Raw genomic sequence first — 20,322 nt, 5'->3', positions numbered from 1 at the left:
AGGAGTAAACATATAGGAATGTCCGCGCAAAGATTCCTTCTTCATCTGTATATAAAACATCACCTAGGCACTTTTTGCTCCTTCATATATTTTAACACCCCTGATGCATACAAGCACTTCGAAGTTCAAGTAAATCTATCAATGGAAATAAATTTTTATCCACTCCTTTTTAATCTACTGTGGATTCATTTATTTTCGTGGTTACCAATTTTCGTGGATTGGGGAAAACATACATGTTCGTGGATATTTAATTTCATGGTTTTGCTGTAGTATGCATACAATCCTATAGAAAATTTTGTTTTCTTTGAACATTTTATTTTGTGGTTCAACTGTTACCACGAAATCCACGAAAATTGGTATCCAACGAAAAATAATGAATCCACAGTATATGGCAATTTTCTATAAAAGTTTTATATTTCCTAAGAAGGGGACATATAATAACTGTTTAAAACAAAATAAGCGCTATCATGACTATCAAGGTGTGTCTAAAGGAGTTAAAGGTAATTTTCTGTTGGATTCAGACAAGTTTTGAATATAAGAATAAAATCATTGGAGGGTATAAAATTGTATGTATTTGAGGGTATAAAATCGTATGTATTGGAGGGTATAAAATCGTATGTATTGGAGGGTATAAAATCGTATGTGATACATAATAATTAATTGCAAAGTTTTGCATAAATTTAACAAAGACACAAAATTTAGCTTTATACAGAAAACTGACCAATGGATGAAAAGACAAACAAATAGACTAATTCTTATGAGACTGGATATATTTTGGCACCCTTTTTAAATTAAAACAAAACAAAAGAAAACTAATGCACTGTTTCTTTGCTCATTTTATCATGTAAAGCATAGGTTCAGAAAAAATACACAATATGTTAAAAAATAACGTAATTCTAAAATAAACATATTACTTGGAAAAGGAAAAATTTGAAATAAATGAATAAATTTATTGACTTTGTTTCAAACTTTTAGCACTATAAATGCACATGAAAAAAATTAGCACAAGTATTAAAATGTGTAGGTGCGAATGACATTTTATGGAAAAATTCAAAATTACTAGTGAACCTTTACGAGCCAACACAATAGCCCCTTTAAGCACTGTTTTAATCTGTTATCCTGCTAGTCAGATTACCATTGTAGTTTTAAATGTAATTTGAAGAGACATCTAAAATAAGTACTTTTCTTTTATTCTTTTGTAATAACTAAATAAATTATTAATGAACTTATTTACCATAATTAGATTTGGCAATTCTTTGTAGGTTTCTTTTGCTCCACATATATTTAAGTACTTATACATCTTTGCCATTTTATTTTTTGGATTTTAGTATTCTTAGTGGGTCTCATTGGGGTTTAAGCATGACGTGGGATTGCCGATTTTTTTGTAAGCGTGACACGTGAAAGTTAAATTATTGTGTCGTGAAAACGGGAAATGACAAATGACAAAAAAATAAGAATTGCTTACGTATTTAGTGTAAGCGGGATATGGGAATCTGACAAAACAGTAAGCAGGATCCGTGATCGGAACCCCCTAATGAGACCCCCTTCTTATTGCAGGAAAATTGAGAGAGGCTCTTAGATTGCTTGACTGGTTGATTGATTACTTTACATGAAATTTTCATATTGTAAATGTGTTAAATGATATTTCTTTCTGTCTAATAGGTTAAATAATTTCAGTTTTCTCTAAAATGTGTTAAAAATCTGGTGCTTACATAGGTTTAATTTAGGCTGTAAATCGTCCTGATTTTTTCCTTTTAAAAAAATGTTAATACTGCAATGAGAGTTAAGTACTGCAGTTTTTCATAGAATACACTGATAATAAATCATTTTTAATCAACATTTAAAAACCAAATCAACTATATCTGCTGAGAATATAAAAACAACTGAGTAATACAATGTATTGAATACCTTTCATTTTTCTAATAGTAAAAAATAAAGCTTACTGAATATCTTTCTTTTCCAATATTTTTTAACACAAAACTTCCATTTTTCTTCATTAAACAAAACTGAAGTAAAATAAAAAATCCAAATGTGAATCATACTTCATGTATAATAAGATTTTATATGTTTTAATTTTAATGTACATGTATCTTCAATAGAAAAGACCTTAGAAGCATTTAGCTGGTGATGCCTTTAATGCTGAATTGATTTTTCAGGTCCTAATCATTTTAATTTTAGCAAGAAGAAACTTGATCCTGAAAAGACCATTTTCAATGGCTTCTCAAAGCTTTTTCTAATAGGCATTGCCAGCTTTCACTTCCAAAATGTCAAATCTATGTTTTTGTAAAACACCACTGCCAAATTTGCCAGCTTTCACTTCCAAAATATCAAATCACTGCCAATTGTTTTTAATGCCTATATCAATTTTGTTTCTGCCACCAGCTGCTTTTTCAGATATATAGGTACATTTTCCATAATCTTAATATTGTCAATGAAGGCTCATATTCTTTATTTTTAATCCCAACACAAGTTAGAATAATCGCAATTGGTTCAACTTTAGCCTTGGCTTGACTTATCATTACCATGGTGTGTATTACTGCTTGGATAGTAATTGTAGCATAAAACATATGCTTCATGTTTGCCCTACACTAACTAGCATAGTATAAAGAACATGACTTGACATTTTCATTGCTTCATGTGGATCTATGACCACTGCCTTACGCTTGCAACCTTTCATCTGTCTTTCTATTTCCATAAATCCTTTATCACCAGAAAGTATTGTGAAATGGACAGTTGGTGGTAACACCATGTCCATTTGACCAACCTAGAAAGAAAGAAAAAATTCTTACTGTGAATAAGGTTTCATTCCTCAATTTTAAAGTAACAGAGTTGTAAACACAATAATTTAAACTCAAATTTTGAAATATTTTATATCTATATAAATTAAATGGGATTTTTCTCAAAATCATAAAAGTTAAATTCACATCTAAGTCTAAAACAAGAATGTGTCCAAAGTACACGGATGCCCCACTCGCATTATCATTAGCAATGTTCAATGGACCTTGAAATTGGGTAAAAAATCTAATTTGGCCTTAAAAGTATAAAGATTAACCAATAGGGAACATGTGTACTAAGTTTCAAGTTGATTGGACTTCAGCTACATCAAAAACTATCTTGACCAAAAACTTTAACCTGAAACTCACACTTTTAATTTCTATGTTCAGTGGACCATGAAAATGGGGTCAAAAGTCTAATTTTGTTTTAAAATAAGAAAGATCATATCATAAGGAACATGTGTAGTAATTTTCAAGTTGATTGGACTTCAGCTTCATCAAAAACTACCTTGACCAAAAACTTTAACCTGAAGTGGGACAAACAGACGCCAGACAGACGGACGCACAGACCAGAAAACATAATGCCCCTCTACTATCGTAGGTGGGGCATAAAGGTGGGACATAAAAATGACAAAATTACAATAATATATGCACGCAATAATTTCTGACTTTACAGAATATTATTTTCTTCTCAACAAAGAGTCATCTTGGTGTTTTTTTTTCCAGATGGTCTGAAAATTTAATAAACAATAATCTGTACAGGTCATGATAATGCATCATATTCTCTGCTCAAACACCTATTTTATATGTCAAGCAAATATTTCTTAGAATTTTTTTTGACAATTTATATACTGTCAATAGCTAGAAAGTAAAATAAAATTGAGGTTGAAATGGGTAATATTCAAAGAAACAACAACTTGATCAAAGAGCAGACAACAGCTGAAGGCAATCAATTGGTCTTCAACGCAGCAAGAAAATCCAGCACTTAGAGGTGGCCCTCTGCCACAGCTGGCCTCTAAATAAAATTGTGTACTAGTTCAGTGAAAATGGAGGTACACTAAAAGTCAAAACATATAAATGAACTAAAATTAAAATTCATACAAGACTAACAAAGGCCAGAAGCTCCTTATTTTGGATAGGTGCAAAAATGAGGTGGAATTCAACATGTTTAGTGAAATCTCAACCCTCCCCCTATACCTCTAGACAATGTAGAATAAAGAAACACATAGCAATATGCACAGTAAAACCCAGTTTAAAAGAAGTCAGAGTCAGATTTCAGAAAAGGTAACAAAAGAAATAAAATAACAGAGATACATAAAATAACAAGGGACTACTAGCAGTTACTGGCATCCAAGCTCTAGACCTCAACTTAACTGATTGAAAGATTATGTCTTCATTATATGAAAATAAAGTAGAATCCCTCCCATTTGAGGTTTAGTATTATACAATCATAAAATATATGAGAAGAACATAATAAGCTGGAATCATGCCAACAACTGGTTTTAGAATCAATGTGATTATTTCCAATGCAAATGACCTGACAACAAGACCTATTTTACTTTCATGAATTACTTTTTACTGGAAATATACTACTCAAAGAAAGGTTTGCAACACTGTCATAGAGATTAATGGGGTCAAACTTTGAGGGCGCATATCTTTGAAGAAAATGCTCAAAATCAAATTTTATAATACATGTACATGTAGTTACTTTCTTGTGTTCATTCGAAATTAATAATGCCATCAGATTCAACACCTTGTCAATTTTGAGTGTAGAAACTAGGTCATGAGCAAAGAATTGTTAAAATGTGACAGTGTACATGTAGCTGTCTTAAATTCAATCAACACAACTGTTGTATTTTTGAATTAACACAAGATTGAAGATAAAGAAAGAGAAAACACAAACTATGAAGATAAATTGAGATTTTGTTTTACTTTAGTTTCAGTCAGAAATTGTGCTGCTAAATTTAATTTTAGTAGTATATATGAAATATATGAATTACCGTTAAACATATGGCAAAGTCTGCAGCATCTTTTCTTGTTCCACAACGATCATGAAGATAGAAACGATTTTCACGTACTTGATATTCATAAGCTCCACACCTGATAAATAAATAATGTTATTATACCATACATCTATTACAAACGATACTATTTGGTAACACCTTATCTTGTGACATGGAATAATTCAGTTAATTTTCAATTGATTGCAAGGAAGAACGAATAACCCTTGAAATTTACACCAGTGGTAAATAACCCTATTATTCACTGGGGAATAACCTTATGAGTTTCTAGATTTGCACTTGAGTTATCTCCCATGAAAATAACGTCACAGATGTAAATAAACAAAATGGCAGCGTTCACGTTAACGTTACACTTGCCAGTTATAAGGCAAAATATCTTACCTCGTACAGATGGAAAAAAAAACCAGGGGTCCGAAAAGAAAAAACATAAAATTACGAAAGAAGAAAAGCATTTAATCTTTTTGAAGCTTTGATTGCCTTTTTGTTAAAAAAAACCCAACAATTTAAGATTAAATACAATGTATTTGCACCTAAACCATCACTTACTGGTATGGCTCGCTCCAATGTGTGTTACCTCCATAAAATGCCCACACAAAGAATCTTTCAGGTAATCTGTTTGGTAACTTTGGGAAAAAACCTCTCCAATTATCTAAATCTAAAAATATGATATTGGCCATTGTTTTCAGGTAGGCAGGATCAGTAATACTGCTGTAATCACTTAGGGCCACATCCATTCTAAAAGATGTCTCTGTTTCACCAGAATATTTTTTTTTCTTTTTTCTTTTTGAAGGCTTATTTGATTTAGAGTCATCTTCAATTTCATTATTTTTGGCCTGATTTGTAAACTTTTCATCTGATTTGCGTTTAAAAGACTTTGAATTATCGGATGGTCCAGGTTTTTCACATAAATAAGAAAGATCGTTAGAAGGTCCAGGGTTTACACATGAATATGCCAGTTGATTAGATGGCAAAACTTTTTCACATTTCTGCAACTTAGTCATGTTAGTTCTAACATTTTGAAGGTCCAATTCCATTGGTTCTTCTCTGACTTCTTTGTTTGATGTCTCACTGATTTTAATTTTAAGTTCAGTGATATTATCCTGTTCTAACCTAACACAATGACCCAGCACCAAGGCTTTGAATGAGCTACAACCATCAGTTATTATTTTTCCAGCTATTTCTTTATTACAGCTGTGAAATCCACCATTTATTTTGGGATTTTCCACAGCTGCATGACATGTTGAACATTTGTGAGTATACAAATAACAGGTAAAAATATCCATCTAAAAGAAAAACAATTAAAAAATAAGGTCATCAAATATCATTTGAAAAATAAGGCCACACCAATTTAATTTCTTGTTCTACGGATTTTTGGACTCATAAAATTGGGGCGAGCGAGCGATTTGAAAATTTTAATAAAAAAATATTTAATTTGCAAAGTAAAGGCGAGCGATTATAATTTTTTTTTGTAAACATAAAAAACAGTACATGTAGTAGGTTTTGACTATATTGAAACTTGATTTATCACTTTTACCTTGACATTTCTTTAATTTATGAAGTTTTTTCCCTGTTCAACAAGAAACAATTGAATAATTAAATCTGGTCTATGTATGTGTGACTGACAATGAGACAATTCTCCATCAAAGTCATAATCAGGTTGATAACAACCCCTTAATGTTATGAATATCCCTTGTATGAGGGGTCAAAATATTAAAGTTATAATTTTGTTTTGTTTGTAAAAACACTTTATTATAAGTACAATAGGGCTTATATTTTCCCAAAGAACTATAATATTTGGTATTAAATGGTCAAACCATGTCCAAGAATTTTGTAATATTTCAGGACTTTAACCATGTTAACACATTTACCATGTTTACTTTAACAGTTTAATATTATTCAACCCATCCCTCTTTTAGAAAAGTTGTTTAAAATATAATGTATTTCTCCTCTTTTTGAGTAAAAAAATCTAAATTGTCAAAGGTTTTGTATAGTAGCACTGTTCAAATCCTTAATATTTCTATTTTCTTTTCTACAACAGACTGAACAGAAAACATGGTAAAATGACCCCTTCAAGGCCCTTGTCTGAGGGAGGGTTGGTCCCAACCTGATAATAACAAACATAGGTCAAAGTACGGCCTTTCACACAGTGCTTTGATCAAGACCAACCAGCAAGCTATAAGGGACCACAACTTAGTATTGTACACAATTCGAACAGGAAAACCAACGATCTAAATTATATTTCCAAACGAGAAAAAACCAATGAACCACATCAACAAACGATAACTGCTGAACGACAGGTCTCTGAATCAACCAGGACAGGTTCACAAACCTGCAGCGGGTATGACCGTCACCATACATTATAATTGCAGTCGAAGGCAATTCCTTCAGAAGTTCTTTGTACTTTATTTTAACAACAAACATTTATTTTATACATGTTATAGGGAATATAAGTTCGGGGGAAAGAAACCAACGTTTTGTTCTGTACTGGTATTTCTATTAATATCGGAGCACTCCCGCTTAAAATTAATTGGTTTCATGCTGAAACAAATATTCTCGCAGATATTTACAGTGTTGTGGGGTGCTGATAGGTTTAAAATTGTTATATAAAGGCTAGACTGTGCTTTTAAAAAACAAATGTTGAGATCTTTATATAATATTTACAAAAAAAACGGTGCGGGAAATGGACACGATTTCATTTCCGGATGCGGGAAGCGGGAATATAATAAAAATTAAAAAAATCTGTTTTGTAAAAAATAGGTGCGGGCGGGTCCGTCGAACAAGGGATCAAATTGGTGTGGCCTAAGGGTAATATTACACATTCTGTAAGTGAACCTAATAATATTTGTAAGGGTTCCGCGGAACCCAGTGTCTTGCAGACTTTTGCTGTTTATCATAGGCTCAACAAAAATGGGTAAAAAAATATTCCTATCGATACTATCTTTTGATTGTAAAAAGCTTCTGTCCAAGTTTGGTAAAATTTCAAGATAATTTATGAATCTAATAAATGTTTTAAAATTTTGAATGCAGACTGTATATATGTGATGTTAACTGGAAGAAAACTAAATCCATTTATAAGTAAAATATGGAAAAACAGGTACAAAATTTAAAAATTCCTTCTAGATACTAGCTGTTGATCATCAACAAGCTTCTGTCCAAGTTTGGTATAAATCCATTATATTTTAAGAGAGTTATTAAAATTTTTAAAAAGTTAACCACAGAGTGAATGTAATGTTTCCTGGCAGAAAACTAAGTTCAGTTATAAGTAAAATACGGAAAAACAGGGTTTTTTTTACAAAATTTTCTTCTGGATGTAATCTTTCGATCATGATCAAGCTTCTGTCCAAGTTTGGTAGAAATCCAAGAAAATTTAAGAAAGTAATTAAAATTTCAAAAAATTTAACCATAGAGTGAATTTTTGTGGACGCCACTGCCGACAACAGAATGTAGGATTGCTATGTCGAGCTTTTTCAACAAAAGTGGAAGGCTCAACAATAAAGCAGCACTGCCATAAAATATAAGTAATTATAATCATTGATAATAAACCATAATGTATGAATATTGTTAATTATCAGTGCACATGTCAACTCTTTAAAAAATGGTGAGCCCTCCAAATATGTATAACAGATATGGAAATCTCCTTCTCAAGATGTCAAATCTACCACTCCTCCAAAAAGTCTCTCAAATTTCTACAATTTTTGTAAACATGGTAAAAGACTAGATAAAAAAATTAACAAATGCTTTTCAAAACATTTTTTGGTGGCACAATATAAGCTGTGTGAAGTGATGCTTTGATTAATCAGTTATATCTCTATGTATTGAATGTTACACCACTAAAAGAACCTTTAATCATTAACAATTGTAAAACAAATAGAAAGATAAGAAAGCAATACAAGCATATACAGCTCAATGGAAAATTTCCAACCAAAAACTAAGTCTTGAGAATCATATTTGATAATTTACCAGTGTCATTTCAGTTAATGCCATAAAACTGTGTGTAAGTCTTGTTTCATCCAAGTGCTGTTGCAGTTCTCTATGTCCATTAATAGGTATTTCACAATCACAACAAACTATATTGAAATCTGCCAACATACACATTTTATAATAATCTTCTACAAATTTCTTTGAAACTGGTATTCCTTTGAATTTGGTAAACAAACCTTTCATGTCATCTAAAATAAAATAAAATAATTTTGATTATAAAAGGGGAAATAATTTTGAAAAACAAATGACATGTAATCCATAGGCTTCTGGCGGTCATTTCATTTGCCTTTTAAATCTAATTATATACCTAAGCTAAAAATTCATTTCAATGACAGTTGTTATCTGATTCAGATGCTCTTACCTTTATGTTGCCTTTTTAGTTTTTTCAATTGTGCCTGCAAATGGTCACGGCAAACATTTATTCAGACCAAAAAAGAGACTACATGCAAATCTTTATTTGTGTTTTGTTTTTTCAATTCTTTTTTATATATAAATTGACCTTTGAAACAGCCTTCAATTGACCAATAAAAATGAGGATTTCTTTTCTTATGTCACCATATCATGTAAGATCATCACTTAGATGGCATGTGCTTAAGGTGGAATGGGTGTCTTCCTCCATCTTGGATTGTAAAAAACAGAGAACCAAAGGTCCAGATTTTCTATCAAGTCAGCAAAATTTGTTACAGGAATGCAGATATTTAATGTGAATTTTCGTTTAAAAGAACCCATTTAAAGAATATAACTTATAAATATTAATATTTTTGATTATTTAAAAAAAATAATAGATTGGCATTTTAAGGGGAGGTAACTCTAAACAGTGCATTTTATGAAGGATTCTACATGGAATTTTCCTATTTTGTATTTTAGCCAGGGAAAACGTAAGGTTACCCTATCTTTTCTTTTGATATTCTCAAAGCATTGTCTGAAAGCTATATTTTCCTTAAGTATTTAACAATTCTATCATTTTGTTTATTTTCTAATCACAAAATGGTGTTTTATCCTGTATAGTCCATACAAAATGTGTCATTTTGTCACGTCTTGTAGCTTGAGAAAATGCGTGGTGACCTATCATTTTTATTATATTTTTCAACATATATCAATAGATACTACGTTTTGCCAAAGTATGAACAAATTCTATTTTTATTTTAGACTCCCATAAGTAAAAGTAATGTGCACGTCCATTTGGTGGGATTAATTTCCTGATCCTTAGGTATTTATCCTCAAAACAAAGTGGTGATATCTAGAAACTGACAGGTAAAGGGAAAAAGCATTCTTTAATCTGCAATTCAGTTTTTTGGTTTGTATCTATAACTGTATATAATGCAAATCAATACAAAGAAACTGAAGAAAAACATTAAATATTTACCAGAAAATGGAAAAGCTGTTGAGTTATGTTTGAGAGTGGTAATGTGAGTTACACATTCTTCGTCTGTAGGGAACAACATGAGACATGAGCGACAGAGGTATCCCTGTACTGGTAGAGGAGTCAGTGGATAAACATGCTTCTTATCTTTTATATGCTGTTCACAGGCTTCTCTTTGCTAAAATGTAATGTATATCTTATTTTTATAGCCAATGTAATGTATATCTTATTTTATAGCCAGTCATTAACTTTACTCAGTACCAGGAGTACAAACTTCAAATGCAGTATTTTGATTGGTTAATTCCTGAGTCTTATTATGGTTATCAAAAGTTCTATGACTGTACCCCAAATAATTTCTAAAATGTTTTTTACAACAGTATGGTTTTACTAATTGTGTTTTGGGTCTGAATAATCTTTAATGAAAGATTACCATCTTTGATAATTAGTGTGATTGTCAAACATAATTCATTGATAATTAAAGAACCTTAGTGAGCACGCTCACATACCCCACGTCCCCACATTGTCATTGGAGAAATTAAATAAGTGTAAGGAAAAAAATTGTATAAGAACACGTCCCACATTGTCATTGGAGAAATTAAATAAGTGTAAGGAAAAAAATTGTATAAGAAAAAATATTGAATAATAATTTCCTGTCAATATCCACATCTACATGCATAGTATGTCCTTATTATTTACTAAATTTCATGAAATTCTGTTGTGTGGTTTCAGAGGAGTTGAGATGACAAACTGTTGCAGAAGTACATTGAAGCAAATAAGTTCAAAGGGGCGTAACTCCTAGAAAAAAAAATGAATCAAAATTTGTTGTCGAAATGCACATCTACGTAGTATGTCCTTATTATCTACAAAGTTTCATGAAATTCTGTAGTGTGGTTTGAGAGGAGTTGAGATGACAAACTGTGGAAGTAGTACCTTAAAGCAAATAATTTCAAACAGGTGTAACTCCTAGAAAAAAAATTGAATCGCAATTTCCCGTCAATAGGCACAACTAGATAGTATGTCCTTATTAACTGAAAAGGTTTCGTGAAATTCTGTTGTGTGGTTTGAGAGGAGTTGCGATGACAAGAAACAGGACTGACGGACGGACGGACGGTACGACAGACGGACAGACGGACGGGTCAAAAACATTATACCCTCCGCAACTCGTTGCGTGGGGTATAAAAATAATAAGATGGTTATGAATGAGACAACTCTCCATCAGAGACCATATGCCACAGTACAAGTTAACAACTGTAGGTCACCATATGGTCATTAGATTCTTCATGTTGTATGCTTTTTTAGTTTTCTAAATTTAGTATCCTAATACTGTTTTTTTTTTTAATGGAAACGTAAAAGGAAGAGGTATGAGAAAAGGTCCTTATTTTACCTCTAAAATATTTTTTTAAATGTTTGAAACTCTTGTTCATTTCATTGCCTAATGTTAATTATTTACCTTAAATACTTTTCCACATTCAGGACACATTACAATGTCACTTGGGACATCTTTATTATCACTGTGTTCACCCCATGGATCAGTCGGAGAATGCTCAAAGTTATTCATGTGTCTATCAAAAAATTCTTTGGAATCAAATATGCCATTACAATTTAGTACAGGACACCTGACAAGACTGCTGTCTTTAGGCCTCACTGATTGAACAATGGAATTTGATGCATCATTTGAATTGTCGGTTGAAGACAAATCATGGTCACTAATATGTAGAACACTGTTTTCTTCATCTGAAATCTCAACTACAGAAACGTTTGAACTATTTGGTTGAACATTCCTCAAATTGTTTTCTTTTTCTTCAGAGTTTACATTTTGTCCTTCTTTTCCCAATGCAGAGTTATTTCTATTGAGTGGAATAAAATCTGCTGCACTAGATAGTGTATGAGATGGTTCAGAATTCTTTGACTGCTGGTCAACTTTGATAGAAGGCTCAAAACATCTCCTCTTTGTTTCCAACTGTGACCCAAATGTGTCTTTTTTCATACCTAGTATTCAATGATATATCTTTGTTATAAAAAGTTTTTTAAGCAACAATAAGAAGCATAGGTTACTAGGTAATTAAAAGTAACTATTTTCACTTCATTTCAACAAATCTCCATTTCAGAGTTCTACACATTTTAATAACAGTTATTGGCCTTTAGTTGGCGTTTTTGTCTTACGGTATGTCTTTTAAACTTATAATAGATAGAAAGAAACTCAAATAAACTAAATGATCAGAAAGACAAGATCTACAATTTAGACAAATGGCGGAAATTGTTAGGCAACTCTATTATTTGAGTTATTGCCCTTTAATGATGACTTTTACCATTTTTTGGCATTTTGCCTTTAATGATAAAAATTATTATAGATAGACAGGAACTAAAATAATAACCAGATGCTCCGCAGGGCGTAGCTTTATACGACCGCAGAGGTTGAACCCTGAACCGTTGGGGCAAGTATGGACACAACATTCAAGCTGGATTCAGCTCTAAATTTGGATTGTGATTAAATAGTTGACACAGCATAGGTTTCTGACACAGAATGAATGTGTTCTCTTAGAGCAATTCACTATGCTGTTGAATATTAATCCTCTCAAAAAAATGTTTGAAGAAATTTTCTTTTTATTTATGAAATTTCAAATGAGAAAATTGAACCCAATTTTTTTAATCACATCCCCCTTTCCCTTATTCCAAAACTGATCTCAATTAAAATTTCTAATGGAGTTTGCAACAATAACTACTCATTTAAATACATCATAAAATATTAAGATGTAAAAAACTGCTTGTTATCACTGAATGGTAAAGATTATTTTGATTTATCAGTTGGTAGTAAAAAGTGAATATACATTGTATATTGTATATAACAAAGATTTAAGTTGATTCTTGACAAAGAAAGATAACTCCAATTAAAAAAAATTCTTGCAATTAGATATTTCTTGCTTACTATTCTGGACAAAGAAAGATAACTCTAATTAAAAAAAAAATGCTATTTCACAATATTGTGCAATTAGATATTTCTTGCCATTGTGCAATACTGTGCAATTGAAAAGACTTGCTATTGCACAATACTTAATATAATAATTTTAAATCCTGATTTGGACCAACTTGAAAACTGGGCCCATAATCAAAAATCTAAGTACATGTTTGGATTCAGCATATCAAAGAACCCCAAGGTTTCAATTTTTGTTAAAATCAAACTAAGTTTAATTTTGGACCCTTTAGACTTTTATGTAGACCAATTTGAAAACAAGACCAAAAATCAAGAATCTACATACACAGTTAGATTAGGCATATCAAAGAACCCCATTTATTCAATTTTTTATGAAATCAAACAAAGTTTAATTTTGGACCCCGATTTGGACCAACTTGAAAACTGGGCCAATAATCAAAGTACATTTTTAGATTCAGCATATCAAAGAACCCAACCGCTTCATTTTTTGTCAAAATCAAACTAAGTTTAATTTTGGACCCTTTGGACCTTAATGTAGACCAATTGGAAAACGGGACCAAAAGTTAAGAATCGACATACACCGTTAGATTCGGCATATCAAAGAACCCCAATTATTCAATTTTGATGAAATCAAACAAAGTTTAATTTTGGACCCTTTGGGCCCCTTATTCCTAAACTGTTGGGACCAAAACTCCAAAAATCAATACCAACCTTCCTTTTATGGTCATAAACCTTGTGTTTAAATTTCATAGATTTCTATTTACTTATTCTAACGTTATGGTGAGAAAACCAAGAAAAATGCTTATTTGGGTCCCTTTTAGGACCCTAATTCCTAAACTGTTGGGACCTAAACTCCCAAAATCAATACCAACCTTCCTTTTGTGGTCATAAACATTGAGTTTAAATTTCATTGATTTCTATTTACTTAAACTAAAGTTATTGTGCGAAAACCAAGAATAATGCTTATTTGGGCCCTTTTTTGGCCCCTAATTCCTAAACTGTTGAAACCAAAACTCCCAAAATCAATCCCAACCTTTCTTTTGTGGTCATAAACCTTGTGTCAAAATTTCATAGATTTCTATTAACTTAAACTAAAGTTATAGTGCGAAAAACCAAGAAAATGCTTATTTGGGCCTTTTTTGGCCCCTAATTCCTAAAATGTTGGGACCAAAACTCCCAAAATCAATACCAACCTTCTTTTTGTGGTCATAAACCTTGTGTTAAAATTTCATAGATTTCTATTCACTTTTACTAAAGTTAGAGTGCGAAAACTAAAAGTATTCGGACAACGACGACGACGATGACGACGACGACGACGACGACGACGCCAACGTGATAGCAATATACGACGAATTTTTTTTCAAATTTTGCGGTTGTATAAAAAATGATGAGGAGAAAGACAAGACTTACAAACTGGGCAAATTTTGATAACATATTTAGTAGACTGTTACTCTTCATAGGAGTTATTGCACTTCAATCTGTCAATTATGAAATTTTGTCTTTTTATACTCTCTTTTTGTGTTTGGAGCAAAAGCTAAATAAAATAGAGAGAAACTAATCGGACTTCAATGATCATCAATATAAGATTTTTGTCATGAATTCTTTTTTTGTCTACAATGTTGGTGACTGTCCTTTGTTGAATATGCATATGGACCAAGGTGAGCGACACAGACTTTTTAGTGCATCTACTTTTTATTATCAGTTTTTTAACAATACCTTTTCTAGCTGGACTAATGTCCATCCTGTCTGGTGTTTGGAGGTCCACACAAGGGAAACCTGAATCACTAAGGCTCATCATCAAAATGTCATCATCATCATCAGAAAATTCTGGAATAAAATCTTTCTTCCTCTTTAATGGTGATCTTTTATCATTTAAGTTTGGCTTTGTCATTGAATTGGTGCCATTGTTCTGAGTTGAGTACAAAAGAGTTCCAAATCTTGAATTTGTTGTCTTTATAATTGGTCTATTTAGTGGACTTCTTTTATCTGGTCTATTTAGTGGACTTCTTTTATCTGGTCTATTTAGTGGACTTCTTTTATCTGGTCTATTTAGTGGACTTCTTTTATCAGCAACGGCCTTAGTCAGATTGTTCATTCTTTTACTAGCTGAAAATCCCCATATTAATTATTTCACAATATTATGAAATGGATGACCTGAATTATATTCCAACATAGATATACAAGTGATAACTTATACATAGAGTTAGATATTGATTTTTTGTCAAGTTCTGTAAAATGAAAGAAAATATGTTTTATGAGATGATATGTACAATTGCCTTCTGTGCATCCTCTAGAAATATATATAGTTTTTGACATGATATTCCCATTATGTGCAACCATCTCTCTAAGACAAATTTGCCTCACTTATTTTATTGGATACAACATCTTTCAGTTTAAATGGCTAATATTGGTATATCTTTTTGGGTAACACTGCAGCACAAGCCTTAATATAGGTTTGGAAATCTCAAAATGAGTAGGATCAAAAAGTTTTTTTTCGCTATTTTCCTTTGATACAAAATATGTATTGTGCTAATGCCTCTTTTATTTTAAGGAGCTATTAAAATACATTACACTTAAAAAAAACTTACAATGTTTATTTGCCCATTGTTGCACCACACATTTAGCATCTTGTAATTCTTGTACTGATGAGGCATTATACTTCAAGTAGCTAGAGTGGGCTAGCTCTGCTTCTCTTTGATCTCTAAGTTTACTTTTCTAAGAAAAAAATAAGCAATTCAATAATTTTAGATGACTGCCATAATTCTTAAAATGTACTTTTTATATCAATCTATATTTGTATATCAAGATCAGTATCATAGGTTTTGATTGCATTTACCCAAAAATTGTAAATCTAAACTTGGAGCAAAACTAAATGTAATGCATAATTTGTAAAAATTCTTCTATACACGTCACATGGAGGTACACAGAATCAACTTTCACTATGCCTGAATGTAAACAATTAATTAGGATTAATATTACTTTAAAACTTTTGTATTGTTTAAATACAATTATTAAAATGATTGAGAAATATTTGTAGAAACATTGAGAGATAGGTGCATTTGTAGTAATTTCTCGAGTCAAATATAATACATGAAACAGGGGACTGTGGATAAATGCAGTAAACTCATAGAGACGGAGAAAACTAACTAAAGGATAAGGAAATATTGATCAAATTTGTTTCTCAGTAGATGGAATGAAAGGTATTTGAGGTTAAGAGTTCTTTGTTTACAGTTAGGATGTACTTGGTATCATTGAATCTAATGCATAAACTGCATTGAAAAATATTTTTAAATAAGAAAACTATCGAAAAAGCTATATGTAGGACAGATCATCACAAATATGGAACAGATAAAAAGTTTTCTTAAAATTAAAAATTAAATTAAAAAATTAAAAACTGTAAATATCAGGAATAATAGCTCAAAAATATTAAAAAGTTACTATAATCAAGCGTGTAAAGATTTTTTTTTGTAGACTTTAACTTATTTTCAGTTATTTAAGCATAAAACCTACTATATTAAAAAAAAATCAGTACATTGAAAGATATCAGGCTCTTTGAGTGCTCCTAAAATTAATGGTTTACCTGTAATTTTTTTTATCAATAATGAAAAAGGATGTTCAAGGTTTTTACTTTCACAAAATTTTATGACAAACCTAATTGCAAACTTCTTTAAATCACATCACAGATTTTAAGAACATATTCTCATCTGTGGGATGGATATCAGGCCATGAATTAGGCAGAGATAATGATAATTTTTATACTGTCATCTAAAATTATATTGTTTTCAGGTACATGTATGATGTCAGGTATGCAATAAGAGATCTTTTTATAATTTGTTCATGGATATATATTTAACTCTAAATACATGTATAACAAATCATACAACATTTAAGTATACCCTTCTTTCATCCTCTTGTCTATTTTGCTCAAAGACTGCATCAATTGAGCCTAGCAACCCTGTCCTCTGTGGAGATGCTCCCTGTGAATGAATAAAAGTACAAATCTAACTTAAAGTTGAAAAGAAATTTCCAAAGGAGATTTTTTCAAAAAAACTAATTCACATACATTGTACATGTATATTTCAAAGAACCTAATGCACATTGTTTTGTCAAAGAACCTAAGTCAAGCTTTTATAGCAAGTTCATCATTTGTTTTTACAAAGCTGGAAAACACATAAAGAACTTTAAGATTTTGAAATTAATATAAACATACAAAATACGATAAGACTTAATATCCTTTGAGCAGTGTATTTTGGTCGAGAATTATTTGGCTGTCATCAATGAAAGTGTCAGAAGTAATGTTTCAAGGGTTTCAAGAAAAACGTTTTTTTACACTAATATTTAGTAATATTAGTCATGTCAGTTACAAATGTATCTGCTGATATCGAAGTTTATCATATCAAAGAAATAATTTAATTGATTTGATTTTTTGTGTTTTAACTACACTTTTTGGCACTGCATTTAGGCTATTTCGTGGCAATCAATTTTTTATTGATGGAGGGAGCCACAGTGTCCAGAGAAAACCACTGACCTCTAATAGGAAAACTGACAATCCTAAGTCAGTTAGGATTGGAGTTGAGTGCACCCACACTAGCGCAGTTCCAACTCACAACCTCAGTGTTGACTGGCTAGTGATTGCAGTAGTACATGTAACTACTTAGATCATTGGCCACCAAGGCCCCTATCAAGGAAATAAAGTGGACATTCCATTTCTTTACAATGAAATCAGTGAAAATACTAACATGGACAAAAAATATATGGGAACTGGCTAACAGCCATTTAACTTCAAGGGGGGTTATAGGTTTTCCTTTAAAAAAACAGAAGGTTTTTCACCAATTTGATGGAAAAAAAATAAAAATAAAAAAAATTCTCAATAAAAATTTTCCACCTACATGTATCTTATTTCATAAAGAAAAAAATTATTACTTCACTGAGTGCAGCCTGATACAACCGCAGAGTTGGAACCCTGAACAGCTGGGGCAAATTTGGACACAATATTCAAGCTTGATACTGTTTGAGTCTGGATGGTGATCAAATTTTAGACATGGTGTAGGTTTCTGACACAAAATAATTTTTTAAGATCTTACAAATATTAAGGGGGATACTGTGCAATTAATGATTCTTCTTGAATTTAAAAAAACCCTTAGAAACATTTGCCCCCATTCACCTAAACTAAAGTCATTGTCCAGAAAGCAAATGTGTCTTCGGACGATGCAGACGACGACAGCATACCATTATATGATAAAAAAAAATAATTTGCAGTCGTACATGTATGTAAAGTAAAATTATCTCCTTGCGCAATCTTTAATTTTTTGACTCAGACCTCCCTTTTGAAGTTTTATGATTGCTCCCTAACAGTTGATTAATGGTGATTCTAAAACTATAACCCCCAAAATAAATCCAAACCGTCTACTTCTGGTATTTAACATTGTGGTATACTTTCAGAGCAATTGAAATACTGATAAGCTACACAAGCTATTATCCTGAAAGTAGAAAAATGCTTGTTTTGGGCCCTTTTTGGGTACCAATTTTTAATTGGTTGGAACCATCATCCCCAAAATCGATCACACAAGCTATTATCCTGAAAGTAGAAAAATGCTTGTTTTGGGCCCTTTTTGGGTACCAATTTTTAATTGGTTGGAACCATCCCATTGGCAACCTTCCTTTTGTGATATTGAACCATTTTATTAAATTTCATAGAGATCCTTTCACTTGAACTAAAGTTAGTGTCCGGAAACCAAATGTGTCTTCAGACAATGCAGACGATGACAATGAAATCATACCATTATATGATCCAAAAATTTTTGCAGTCAAATAAAACGTTCACTCCTTGCACTTTTTTCCCCAACTCGTACCCCCCTTTTGAAGTTTTATGGTTGATTCCTAACAGTTGATTAATGGTGATTCTAAAATTGGCTGGTTTCAGGGCACAGGCACTTGTAGTCCAAATAATTATGACGTCTTGAAAGGCTATTATATTTTTTTCTATATAACAGCCTTTCAAGACGTCTTAAGGTTTATGTACCCTTCTGTAGCCGTTTTTGTACGAACTTTTCAAACTTCAATTGTATTAAAACTACAGATATAATGAATAATAGAGATAGACCATTTTGTACATATTCCAAGGGGAAACTTGATGCAAAACATTATTTTTTACTGTTCCATTGCATTTAATAGAAAAAGTGGATGTTGTGGCAAGATTTTTATAGAAAATCCACAGCCTTTATCCTTGTACTCTCATATTTGGCAATTTGATGACCGATATATATAGGATTATTGCATGCAGTGCTCGCATTGATTTCCTTAAAACAAGTTTATAAATGTAGTTATTGGTTAAAACAAATATAAATATGGCCAAACTCAAGTACACCTTTTAGGGTGCGCTCGACTTTAGTGACTCAGCACGAGGTGTTTTGGAATTTACAGGTTGCTTAGAACTTTTTGTAGAAAATAAACACTAGCACATCATAGAAAATCACGTGAGTAATTTATGTTTCAAATTTTAAAACAAAAATCTCTGTATTAAAGGCTGTGGATTTTCTACAAAAATCTTGATTTATTTGCCACAAAGTCCTCTTTTTCTATCAAATGCAATGAAACAGTAAAAAAAAAAATGCTTTGAATCAATTTTCCCCTTGGAATATGTACTAATTGGCCTATCTCTATGATTTATTATATCTGTAGTTTTGATACAATTGAGGTTTGAAAAATTTGTACAAAAATGACTACAGAAGGGTACATAAACCTTAATTATTTGGAAGACCCACTATCAACGTACATGTAAGTTGATAGTGGGTCTTCCAATGGATAGAAACAAGTGCCTGTGTTTCAGGGACAGGAGGTTCTCTAAAACACTGAAAAATATACATCTTACATTAAAAGAGTAACTGTCAAATCTTACTCTAAGTTCCAAACATGTCATAATTAATATAAAAATAAAAACTTAAAAAGATGGAAATAAAAAGAAATTATCAAATGTGAAGATGAATGAATATACCACAGAAGAATCCAAATTCGTTCTGTTTCTGTCCATCAACTATTTATTGGTTAACTGTTAGTGTTTAGTGTTCTTTTCTGACATCACTTGAATTCAAAACAATTGCTTTCTTTTTAAAATGAAGGAATGATGTTATGTACTCAATTGATAACATTTGTGCAGGAATTTTTTCTTTAAAACGAACAACAAATTAATCAAAATACTTTAAAGAGTTGTGTTTGAAAAAATTTCAATATAAAAAATATCAAAACTAAAAT

General features: G+C 31.4%; 1 protein-coding gene across 2 annotated transcripts; it reads right to left on the bottom strand.

The window, feature by feature from the left end:
• Positions 1 to 2,363: 2,363 nt before the first annotated feature.
• LOC134687645 (E3 SUMO-protein ligase ZNF451-like) lies at positions 2,364 to 20,314 on the bottom strand. 2 transcript variants are annotated; one of them, XM_063548111.1, is made up of 11 exons: positions 20,066 to 20,314; positions 16,968 to 17,048; positions 15,660 to 15,786; positions 15,142 to 15,177; positions 14,788 to 15,087; positions 11,590 to 12,128; positions 10,143 to 10,317; positions 8,756 to 8,964; positions 5,342 to 6,078; positions 4,775 to 4,874; positions 2,364 to 2,764 (listed from the first exon to the last, which is right to left on the bottom strand). In XM_063548111.1, the coding sequence occupies exons 1-11, from the start codon at positions 20,099 to 20,101 to the stop codon at positions 2,573 to 2,575; spliced, it is 2,532 nt and encodes an 843-aa protein (XP_063404181.1). In that variant the 5' UTR covers positions 20,102 to 20,314; the 3' UTR covers positions 2,364 to 2,572. The 2 variants fall into 2 exon arrangements, with proteins under 2 accessions (XP_063404181.1, XP_063404172.1); XM_063548102.1 differs by having other exon boundaries at positions 14,788 to 15,177.
• Between the last annotated feature and the right edge of the window lie 8 nt (positions 20,315 to 20,322).

The sequence above is a fragment of the Mytilus trossulus genome, chromosome 1, assembly GCF_036588685.1.
Source record: "Mytilus trossulus isolate FHL-02 chromosome 1, PNRI_Mtr1.1.1.hap1, whole genome shotgun sequence".
Taxonomy (NCBI): Eukaryota; Metazoa; Mollusca; class Bivalvia; order Mytilida; family Mytilidae; genus Mytilus; species Mytilus trossulus.
This window is presented reverse-complemented; position numbering and strand designations above follow the sequence as displayed.

What these genes read in the sequence shown, in the direction of transcription:
- LOC134687645 (XM_063548102.1), bottom strand. Translation starts at nt 20,101, where the DNA reads ATGGACAGAAACAGAACGAATTTGGATTCTTCTGTG. An exon ending in ACAATGGGCAAATAAACATT is followed by an intron (nt 15,178 to 15,659) that starts GTAAGTTTTTTT and finishes GGGGATTTTCAG; the next exon opens with CTAGTAAAAGAATGAACAAT. An exon ending in CATTAGTCCAGCTAGAAAAG is followed by an intron (nt 12,129 to 14,787) that starts GTATTGTTAAAA and finishes ATTGAATACTAG; the next exon opens with GTATGAAAAAAGACACATTT.